Source organism: Gymnodraco acuticeps, unplaced genomic scaffold (genome assembly GCF_902827175.1).
Source record: "Gymnodraco acuticeps unplaced genomic scaffold, fGymAcu1.1, whole genome shotgun sequence".
In the NCBI taxonomy this organism is placed as follows: domain Eukaryota; kingdom Metazoa; phylum Chordata; class Actinopteri; order Perciformes; family Bathydraconidae; genus Gymnodraco; species Gymnodraco acuticeps.
In genome coordinates, this window is record NW_022990660.1 from 177,287 (window position 1) to 189,719 (window position 12,433).

General features: G+C 40.4%; 1 protein-coding gene across 1 annotated transcript in view; it reads left to right on the forward strand.

The window, feature by feature from the left end:
* The window catches only part of LOC117554940 (NACHT, LRR and PYD domains-containing protein 12-like), a 35,008-nt gene extending 22,866 nt beyond the window's left edge, over positions 1 to 12,142 (forward strand). The window contains 2 exon segments of the mRNA XM_034229568.1: positions 8,083 to 8,123; positions 11,254 to 12,142. Coding sequence (XP_034085459.1) covers positions 8,083 to 8,123; positions 11,254 to 11,261 — 49 coding nt within the window. The 3' untranslated portion in view covers positions 11,262 to 12,142.
* The last annotated feature ends 291 nt before the right edge of the window (positions 12,143 to 12,433 follow it).

The following is a 12,433-nucleotide window of genomic DNA, read 5'->3' on the forward strand; positions in this document are numbered from 1 at the left end:
CTATTTTTTTATGAGTGGGGGCGGACCTCACCTCCTCTAGGGGGGCCTGGGGGGATGCTCCCCCGGGAAGATTTTTTTTTAAATATTGAAGTTAAAAGCATCAATCTGGTGCACTTTGAGAGCAAAATTAAGAGATCTATGGATACATCTCTCAACACCCATATGAAACAGAACTGTAAACAGATTTTCTTTTTCTTTATGGATATTTTACAAATCACTCTCCTTTTAAACTATTCTTGTTTTACTGCCATATAGTATTTCAACTGTTTTTCCTTTATTCTCTTATTTTTTTTATAACTATAATGATCAACGTGTGCCTCGGAAATAATCTTTTGAATAATTTGTGACCAAACCGTTTGAGACCCACTGAGATAACGGCGCATTCACACCAGCCTTTTAGAATAAGTGTTGAACAGTGTCGTGTAAAGTAAAAATGCTCCGTCAACTACATAAAAGTAAGAACACCTGTCGTCGGTGAAAGGCCCCTCCTTACTGCAGAACGTCTCTCATATGTGTTATAATGTTTTTTAACGGACGTTGTCTGATTATATAATCATATGCGCGGGCCGCTAGAGTCTGTTGATCTCCAGATTAACAGCAGCATGAGAATAACCTGCCGAAAGTGCCGATGCTCCATGGCGGAGGCTCCGGTAGAAATTGCCGGGATTTGCGTTTTTACCCCCTTAAAGTCTGACCAATGGTTGAACAGCATTTCCGAGCACATGACTTGTGTTTAAAGTTTATAGTCCGTTTGAGTTTTGCCCGTGTGAACGCAAACCGAACCTTCTGAAAAATGAAACAATGTAACAAACTGTGGTCTGGTGCGCACCAGAGAAGCGACTATTAGGTGTGAATGCAAGACTAAAGTTAACTATCTAAACACTCAGAGAGTCCTTTAGCTAACCTGAGTCTCTCAGTCTGAGAGGAGAGGACCCTCCTCCAGCTTGTTGTGGAACAAACAACTCCTTATGTCCGTTAGTGCAGCTAGCTAACCAGATGCTAACAACACGGTCCCTGCTGGCACCGGTCCCTCTCTCTCCCTCTCTGTCTCCTCTCTCTCTCTCACACTAAATGCGCTATCGCCACACACACACAGAGCCGAATGCCCAGGCCAGGCGACGCCACTGCCTCAGACGCTGTTTCCTGCAGATGACGCATGTTTTCCGCCCGGGGGCGGGTCGATGGGGTTCAACAGGTTAAAAACCTATTAATGTGTCATACCCAGTTAACGGGAGAAACTCAGCTAACTGATGATACGAACAATTTTTACCGACAGAAAACACAAGTCTCAAGAAGCAAAAAAATCTCAAGTCTCAAGAAGCAAAAAAATGCTAACTCACTTAGCACAGGTACCCTCATGGTAAAAATACCCTTATTACTTATCGGATCTGCACAAACAACATATCGATTAGCAAGCTGAGATTCCACAGATTCCAGAAATATAAGTATCATCACTGAGCAATCAGAACTCGCGACAGGGCAAGCAAACCCATACATCACACCACGTAGATTTACGGAGGAAAAACGGGACGTTGTCTTACCTATGCTGTTGTTCTGATCAAAAGTTGTGTTCAATGTCATCAAAACGATAAAAACGCTGCTGCTGCGGTTTCTACACGGACCACTATTGCGGTAAGCATGTTGTAACCTCCGGTTGTTGTTGTCATTGTCATCTCCCGGTATCCCGTGTGCCTGTTCTGTTGCTGATAGCTTATTATCTTAACTTAATCGATCGTTTTAAAACTCTTGATCACGGCAACTGCCTGACGTTGTAATCACACGTTACTATAGCTTAAGCACTCACAACTCTCCTTCCAGGGTCGGCGTCATGGGGGGTCATTCGCGGGCCATGCCCCCCCAAATGAGTCACTGTGCCCCCCCAACGCAGGGTGGGCAAGCCACTTTGCCGTTTTTTTTAAAAATCCTATAAGTGAAAACGTTTCCACTAAAGGTTTTTTGTGTGAAATACGTCAGAAATAAAGAATACAAATATAAAACACAGCCTGAGCTGTGCTCACTGCTGCTCTCTGATTGGTGTGTTGCTTCACCAATGACCCCCGACCTTTGTTTTGTTATCATTACGTGGCTGTGTGTTTAGATGAAAGCCCGGTGGCGATCTGTCCATCTGTTACACTGATTAGTGATTATACAGTAAAGCCATCGAAAATAATATGATATACAGTACAGTACAATTAGCCTACTTCTGGGTCTCTGTGTTTCATTCAAGCTCGGCTCTGTGTGTGTGTGGCACGAGCGCATTTTGTGAGTGCGAAAGCGGTAACGTGGAATGTTGATGTTAGCATCTGGTTAGCTAGCTATGCTAACAGATATAAAGAGCTGTTTCTACACCAAGGTGGAGGAGAGTCCTCTCCTGTCAGACTGAGAGGATCTTATAACCTCAGCTCAGTGAGGTAAGGACTCTCTCAGTGTTTAGATAGTTAACTTTGGTGTAAGTTATCTCAGTGGGTCTCAAACGGTTTGGTCACCATTTATGTAAACAAGTATTTGCGAGGAATAGGCCTACCTTTATATGATCATTATAGTTATTAAAGAATAAGAGAATAAATAAAAAACGGGTATGAAATACTATAGGACAGTAACACAAGAATACAGTTTAAAGGGGGAGTGATTAGTAAAATATCCATAAAGAAAAAGTAAATCTGTGTACAGTTCTGTTTCATATGGATGCTGAGAGATGTAGGCTATCTATAGATCTCTTCATGTTGCTCTCAAAGTGCACCAGATTGATGCATTTAACTTCAATATTTTTAAAATAATCTTCCCGGGGGAGTATGCACCCAGACCCTCCTAGAGCAGGTTAGGTCCACACCCACCTAAAACATGTTCACATGGATAGGATACTAAATACATTTGCACCCTTTTTATATGGTGGCCTATGTCCATATATGTTTCTGTTTTGGTGGTCGTGCCACAACCGTGCATGTATGCACAAGTCATAGGTGCGCTATAAAATAGCACTACACCCTGCAATGTGTGTGAAAGACAATAGACTTTACAGCATGTTTTTTGAAGTTGCGTTGGTGTTTGTGTGTTGGTTGTTGACGGCAGTGTGTGCCCCCCCTTTGTAAATGATTTCCCCCCCATTCGATTTGTTCTAGAGCCGACCCTGTCTCCTTCTCTTAGCGACTGTAACTCCACAGTTGCCTACACTCTTTTCGGGTTTGCTAACGGTAGCTACTTTAGCTTGATAGCTAGCCATGGCTCTTTCCCCACCCTCGGGTGTTATTTCCTGCTCTAACTGTCTCATGTTTGGTTACTTCCCTACCTCCTTTACTGGTACCGATACATGTGTTAAATGTAGTATAGTTGTTAGGTTGGAGGCGGGAATCATAGCCATAGAAGCCCGGCTCCGCATCTTAGAAAGTAACTCAGCTACAGTAAAGCCCATGTTAGCCGGTGCGGACCGGCAAAAGGTAGCTCCTATTAGCCGTCCCCCGGCAACTCCCGAGCAGCAGGGAGACTGGGTGACAGTTCAGAAGGGGCATAACGCGAAACCCGCAGGTGCCCACCAACCCGTTCACGTATCTAACAGATATTCCCCACTCAGCGAGACACCCGCTGAGAAGCCAACTCTGGTTATTGGTAGCTCTATTATGAGACACGTGAATTTAGAGACCGAAGCCTCCACAGTCACATGCATTCCGGGGGCCAGAGCGGGCGACGTTGAGGCACATCTTAAACTGCTGGCTAAAAATAAACGTAAATACAGTAGGATTGTTATTCACGTCGGTGGTAATGATGTTCGTTTAGGCCAATCAGAATGCACCAAACGTAATGTGGAGTCGGTGTGTAGTTATGTAAAACAATGTCGGACACCGTAATCTTCTCTAGTCCCCTCCCCTATCTGATCAATGATGACATGTATAGCCGCATGTCATCAATCAGCGCTGGTTGTCTTGGTGGTGTCCAGCAAACAATGTGGGCTTCGTAAATAATTGGACAGCCTACTGGGGAAAACCTGGTCTGATTAAGAGAGACGGCATTCATCCTACTTTGGAAGGTGCAAATCTCATTTCGGCAAACATTTCAGGGCTTTGTGGACTTAATCCATGACAAACTGGAGTTGAGACCAGGAGTCGCAGTCTTACACGCTTCTCTGCACTCTCTCCTAGGCAGTCATCCATAGGAATCCCGAACCCAATAAAATACCCAATATTAACGGTGTGTGTGTCTGCCCATGGACAATTTAAGGTAAAACCTAATAGAGGTGTCATACATAATAACCTAATAAAAGTAAATGTAACAACTACTACAGTGCAACAAAACAGGAATATTAAATGTGGTCTCTTAAACATAAGATCTCTAGCATCTAAAGCAATATTGGTAAATGATTTAATATCAGATTATAATATTGATATATGCTGTCTCACTGAAACTTGGTTGAGACATGAAGAATATGTCAGCATAAATGAGGCCACTCCACCCAGCCATATCAATACTCATATTGCCCGAGGCACGGGCCGAGGAGGTGGAGTTGCAGCAATCTTTGACTCAAGTTTACTTATCAATACTAAACCAAAATTAAATTATACCTCCTTTGAAAGCCTCGTTTTAGTGTTACGCATCCGATCTTATTTGTTACAGTGTACCGTGCACCAGGTCCTTATTCAGAATTCTTATCTGAATTCTCTGAGTTTTTATCAACTTTGGTACTTAAAACAGATAAAGTAATTATCGTAGGTGACTTTAATATTCATGTTGACGATGATAAAAATAGCCTTACTGTTGCATTTAACTCTATATTAGATTCTGTTGGTTTCTGTCAGAGTGTAAATAAACCAACCCACTGCTATAATCACACTCTCGACCTTGTTCTGACTTATGGTATTGAAATTGAGCAACTATTAGTCGAACCGCATAATCCTGCTTTATCCGACCATTTCTTAGTAACTTTTGAAGTACTGTTACTAGACTACAAAGCATTAGTCAAAAGCTCCTGCAGCAGAAACCTATCTGTTAGTGCTATCGCCAAATTTAAGGAAGATTCCACCAATACTTAACTCGATAGCATGTCTCCATGTAGGGGAGGAAACTTATACAAAATGTACACCACCCCAAATTGATCATGTTGTTGATAGTGCTACAGATGCGCTGTGAATAAAATTAGACTTCTTTGAAAAAGAAGAAAAAGAAAATAAAACAACATAGATTAGCTCCATGGCATAATCCCGAAACCCGCAAAATAAAGCAAAAGTCGAGACAACTTGAAAGGATATGGCGTTCCACTAAACTTGAAGAATCTCGTTTAATTTGGCATATTATTCTCAATGAATATAAGAAAGCACTGCGTAAAGCGAGAGCAGCCTACTACTCTTCATTAATAGATGAGAATAAGAATAATGCAAGATTTCTTTTCAGCACTGTAGCCAGGCTGACAGAGAGCCACAGCTCGATTGAGCCTTCTATTCCCATAGCACTCAGTAGTAATGATTGTATGTGCTTTTTTAACGATAAAATTGTTACTCTTAGAAACAAAATTAATGACCTCTTGCCTTTGACCAGTATAGTGTTATCAACAGCTCCCGGAAACGTAAGTTCTAATATTACACTAGAGAGTAAACTAGAATGCTTTTCAGCCATAAACCTTGAACAATTAAATTCAATGATTCTCTTAGACCCAATTCCAACTAAGCTGTTGAAGGAAGTTTTTCCATTAATTAGCACTTCTTTATTAAACATTATGAATATGTCTTTATTATCAGGCTATGTTCCACAATCATTCAAAGTAGCAGTGATAAAACCGCTTCTTAAAAAGCACAACCTCGATCCAGAGGTTTTAGCCAACTATAGACCTATTTCTAATCTTCCGTTCCTCTCAAAAATTCTTGAGAAAGCAGTCGCAAAACAGCTGTGTGATTACTTAAAAAAACAATGATTTATTTGAAGATTTTCAGTCTGGCTTTAGAACACATCATAGCACAGAGACAGCTCTGGTTAAAGTCATAAATGACATTATAATAGCCTCTGACAAGGGACTTGTCTCTATTCTTGTTTTGCTCGATCTCAGTGCTGCATTTGATACTATCGACCATGATATCTTATTGCAAAGATTAGAGCACTTAGTTGGCATACAGGGAACTGCTTTAGACTGGTTTAGGTCCTATCTATCTGAACGCTCTCAGTTTGTACGTGTCAATGATGAATCTTCCACGCAAACCAAAGTTAGCCATGGAGTGACACAGGGCTCAGTGCTCGGACCTATTTTGTTCACATTATATATGCTTCCGTTAGGCAATATTATAAGGAATCATTCTGTACATTTTCATTGTTATGCGGATGATACTCAACTGTATTTATCAATCAAGCCTGATGAAATTAATCATCTAAATAAAATTCAAGACTGCCTCAAGGACTTAAAAACGTGGATGACCTTAAACTTTTTGATGTTAAACACGACCAAAACTGAAGTTATTGTACTTGGCCCGAAGAATCTACGAAATAAATTATCTAAAGATATACTAACTATGGATGGCATTAATTTGGCCTCCAGTGAGACTGTAAGGAATCTTGGTGTTATATTTGATCAGGATTTATCCTTGAACAGCCACATAAAATCAATTTCAAGGACTGCCTACTTCCATCTACGTAACATTGCAAAAATCAGGCATATCTTGCCTCAAAACGATGCAGAGAAACTAGTCCATGCATTTGTTACTTCAAGGCTGGATTATTGTAACTCTTTATTATCAGGGTGTACCAAGAAGTCAGTCAAGTCGCTTCAGCTGATTCAAAATGCTGCAGCTCGTGTACTAACCAGAGTTAGGAAAAGGGACCACATTACTCCTGTTCTGGCTGCCTTACACTGGCTCCCTATAGAACACAGGATAGAATTTAAAATTCTTCTTCTCGTCTACAAAGCCCTTAATCGGCAGGCGCCATCTTACCTTAAAGCACTCATTATACCCTACTGTCCTACTAGGGCATTGCGTTCCAAGAATGCAGGGTTGTTGGTTGTTCCTAGAGTCTCTAAAAGTACAATGGGAGCCAGAGCCTTTTCTTATCAAGCTCCACATTTGTGGAATCAGCTTCCAGTTTGTGTTCGGGCGGCAGACACCCTATCCGTTTTTAAGAGTGCGCTTAAGACCTTCCTTTTTGATAAAGCTTATAGTTAGGGCTGATTAGATTCAGCCCCTAGTTTTGCTGATATAGGCTTAGTTTGTCGGGGGACATCTTACTTCTTCCTTCTCTCTGTCTATACCTGTGTACTCATGTTCCGATTAACCTAGCTTCCCCAAATTTATTTCTTTTTGGTGTCTATATACGCTGGGATCCGGAGTCATGGATGATTCTGCGGTCCTGTGTCCTGCATCGCGAGCCCTGGATCTTGAGTCGTGGCTGTGGTCCTGGATCATAGGTCCTGGATGGATATCCTCGTGGATTCATCTTCCTATTATACACACATGCATTTCCAAATATTTGGATTACCTATGTTGCAAATGTATTATCTTTTCAATTTACACACGGCATCTATTGCACGTCTGTCCGTCCTGGGAGAGGGATCCCTCCTCTGTTGCTCTCCCTGAGGTTTCTCCCATTTTTCCCTTTAAACTGTGGGTTTTCTCCAGAAGTGTTTCCTTGTACGATGTGAGGGTCTAAGGACAGAGGGTGTCGTATTGTCATACTGATATTCTGTACAAACTGTGAAGTCCACTGAGACAAATGTAACATTTGTGATATTGGGCTTTATAAATAAACATTGATTGATTGATTGATTGATTGAAGGTTAATCCATAGGTTAATCCAGTGTGTCTCTATCACTTAGAAATGATTACTGATAATCCATCATTCCATATTTATGTCAAAAACGGAGTTGTCATATAGCTGCTATGATAGCTACCAGAGTGTATGACAGCTTCCGGTTTTGGGCATTCTGGGTACGGATCACTCATTCACCAATGGGTAATGTTTAGATGGATTTTTCAGTCAGTCGTAGTGTTTGCAGAGAAGATATGATGTGATGTAAAGCATTGGATCAGTCAGGACTCTGAAGCTGACTAACTCAAAGAACAAACTATTATTGTAACTTGATCTAAAACTGTTGGATTGTGTTCATCCCTGCAGGATCAATGGAGAGACAATCAGAGCCAAGATACAGAAGAACTGTGAGTACTGAACCCATACCCTCCATTCATCAAACTATCTTACATGCAATCAAATCGTAGGTAATATATTTATGTACCACTTGATGAAATCTGTGCCTCACGTTTATGTCTAACAGTGCCTAACAGGGGCTAACCTGCTACAACGGCCCAAAAACACTTACATTAGGAGAAAGGCGCTGAAGCTTCAAATACGATGCAATATAAAAACACAAATTTGCCAAAACACATGCAAATAAAGAAACATCTTCAACTTGATAACACATGCATAGCATTCAGAAAATATTTACCAACTTGAAGAAACATGCGCAGCGTTTACTAAAAGCCCTACATTAACGAAACGCTGTAAAAAGAAAACGCTGCAAGAAGCTTAAAACAAAACTGAAACGCGGACACTAAAAAGTGTCAATATTCTAAAGATATATAATAGTATAATGACAGTTTGTCAACATTATAAAGTTGGCAAACTGTCTCTGTTGGCAGAGTCTGTTTCATATTTGTAAGTGTTTTGTCAGTATATCTGAAGGACAAGGTTAGCTAGCTAGCTTACATCAGATCTGCAATAATACCTGAAGGAATCATTCGATCACATTGTGAAAATAAACCGATAAAACATACATTTTTTGTTTCCAGTGACAGTTTAACAGATTTAAACGTTTTGCTCAAGAACTGCGTTTAGTTCTGATACTGTCCCACAAACAACCCTTGAAAAGTGGAAATAAATATAGTGATTGAATCGAATGATGGCACACACTGATGTCAGCGAGCGACCACAGGAACAAATCCTAAAACCCTGAAATGACTCAGCATTTCTGCACTTCCTGTTTCTTTGTCTTAAAGGGGACCTATTGTGCAAAATGCACTTTTTTATGTCTTTTACACATAAATATGTGTCCCTGGTGTGCCAGGAGACTCACCCAGTGTCAGAAAATAAAACCCTCTCTCTTTTCCCCCGTACCCAAATCTTTTAAAAACGCGGGTACAACGAGCTGATACAGATTTGCTGCCGATATTACGTAATTTCAGATGGTAGACCCACAGAAAGTTGCTATCAGAAACAATGCCTGATGTGTTTTGGACGTAATATGGTCTTTGTTTACATTAGCAAGCCTCGCTAACACTCAGAGCTAACCTGTACTCGAGAGCACATGTGTTTTAAAAAGCAGGAAATAAAGAAAGGAACTCACCTTGTGATAAACCTGAGAGAGAAAAAGCATTTGAGCTCCATACTGTTTCAGAAACAATCCTTGATGTGATTTAGAACAGGATGGCGTTTAATCACGGCAGCATTTAACTTTATCTCCGGTAGAATTCTGAGTAGTTTTTTGAGCTAATGACCCAAAATCCTTGTTTCTCTAACAGGGCTGGAATAGAGGGATATGAGGGATGTCTAAAATGCATGATCTGTTTGTATTTTGAACAAAACCCTTCATAGACATGTTTTTATATCAAATCAAAATCAAATCAAGTTTTATTTATATAGCACATTTAAAAGCGATTTTGGTCGAGCCAAAGTGCTCTACATGTAATAAAAACACATTACTACAATCACAATAAAAGACAATTATTGACAACAGAAATATAAAAAACAAAAACACAGGGAATAGTCAGGTGTCGTGCTCCGCTCTGACTAGAAGGCCAGAGAGAAGAAGTGTGTCTTTAGTGTAGATTTAAAAAACCCTAGTGTCTCGGCCGACCTCACATGGAGGAGCAGAGTGTTATACAAGTGATATATTTGTATATATCTGAGACCCATAATATATGCCTATAGAAATAGCATGATAGGAGCACTTTAAAGTCAAATGTGTATTTGGTTTGATGCCTAAAATAATGTGATTAACATTTTAAGAAATGTTAACGTTAGACATACTTATATCCAATAAATACCACACTTCTGAATTTTGAGACTGTAGCGGCAGAAATCATATAGAAATAAAACAGATCATTAACTTAAAATAACACAGTCGCTGAGGAATCTTACGCACGGCAATGATCCAAGTCCAGACAAGAATCTCCGTTTGTGCATTTATTTCTATGGTCCAATATCATATACAAAAGCACAATGAACAGCTTTCATATCGATTCCTTTCCTTCAGCCCTTTTTTGTGGTTTTCCTTGTGTCGCCCTGGTTAAAAAACATGTGCCTACTAGTGCTCTGGCCGTTTCTCAATCTCGAGGAAACTGGCTTCCAAGCCAATATTTCAAGGATGCTACGTCATCGAGTGCCGCCGAAGGACTGTTCCAATCTCCAGCATACTTGGAATTCCACCGAGGCCGCGTGCTTGGTTTGGGGGTAATTTCGAGGCTGCACATGGGTAGAATTCGCGTCCTTAAAATCCCCACAATGCTTTGCGCACGGACCAATTTCCCCAAATCTGTGGCGGAAAATGTAAGGCGGGGCCTCTCATATGACGCCCACCTGCACACTTGCTCGCCTGTTCCACTCTTCGTTTTCCGAATGCCAGGAAGGATTCTTGCCTCGCTTCTGAAGCAAGTGACTCGGAAGACATGTGCAACCAAGCAAGCATCCTCGCGATTGAGAAACGGCCTCTGTCTCCAATATATACAATTACACCAGGTGCTCTAATCACCCAGTGCCCAAACATGCCTTCAAAATAAAGGCATACAAACTACTTTAACTCACTTCAATAACGTCACTAAATACTACACAAAAACAGCAAGAAATACATGTTTATCTATTAAATAATGTAAAGCAATATATAGCTCAAAGAGTGTCTTTAAACAGGCGGTTCTAACGAGTGGCTAAATTCATAATAACGTCATCACGCTGATCACGGAGAAACTCATCTCCTCATTGGCTGTGATGTTAAATCATGTGACTGTGATGTAGTTCCTTTATAGCCTGATGCTAGCTTTTCACTTGGATGAACACAACTCAAAAATAATGTGTAAATACCATAGGATAATCGTTTGAGGCATTTGAATAAGGAAATGTTACATATTATATATTTTAAATAAATAAACCCACCACTGGGAAAGTTGAGGAATATAAATATCTCTGTGAACATCACACTGAACTTTTGTGTAACTTTATTAGTATTTTTCTAAGACATCTCTGTTTAAAGTGATTGTTGGTTGTATAACAAGAGTATTTTCCCTGTTTATCTTCCAGGTCCATGAGGGAATATTGTTAACCATCTCAACAAATAGCATTCAGCCCCGTAATCCTGCATTTGGTTCGTTTCCTTCCATTTCTGTCCCTCAAATCTTTGGAAACAGTCAGACTTTTTTGCGTTAATCACCCCGACTGCATCCAATCACACTATTTCTCACCCATGTTCCCGGTAATACCTTACACTAGACTAAGTAATGCTCTAACACGTTGTTTTCTCATAAACCTAGTCTAAATAAACTGCAGTGAGTAACATTTCTAGCAGCAGGAAGATATTCCAAAAATCAATACCAAAGAAAGAAACACATGATGAGGTTCTTCAGTGTCTCGCAGGCTGTTGTAGACAAAGTGTGCTGCAATAGCACTGAATGATATTATTGTTATTATCACATGTGTTTAATGTATCTAGTTTTAGAGGAATTTGTTGTTGGTTTTTTCGTGCTTTTATACCACATTTTGCTGATTGTGTTTGCTGACACCTGACTATATGGACGGAGACAACATGAAGCTTTCAATCCTGAGGGGACTGACAACAACAAATACCCAACTCCAACACCTGGGCAGAGACAATACATTTACAATTGTGAATAATGTTTGATATCCTGTTTTACCTTAATGTTTGTTACTTGGGACGGTTGAAACACACGGGTTCTTCCTCTCTCATCCTCCTCTTCTTTGTCCTTCAGTGATCCATTGTTGTTGTGCTATTTGAAGGTTAATAGCCTCAAGCGTCTTTGAGTTTCTAGAAAAGCGCTATACAAGTATCATGTATTATTAATAGAGTGCCACAGAGACGCTTCCTAAAACCCGGAAGTAAGTTAGAATTTGACCACTTTTTCCCTCGATAAAAAGCAATGCAATTTCGCCACAGGATTTTGGAAAATAGCTCGAAATAAGGTCTGTGGTTGAAACACATTTAAGAGACGGATCACGTTTTGTTCTACGACATTAAATACATCAGCAGAGACCCCACTGGTGATTTCTGAAGAGTTGACGTGTCTGAAAAACGATGGTTGTTACCAAGTGGCTGAATAGGACTACAAAAGTTGTGGAGGACGTTGTACGTCATTACGCCGAACACGTAAACACTCCAGCTAACTTTGTTTCCCCCCGTGTTCTGCTTGAGAGCAAGTTCCTGCCTCCTGCAAACTGTTCAAACAAACGCTTCAACTTGTAAAAT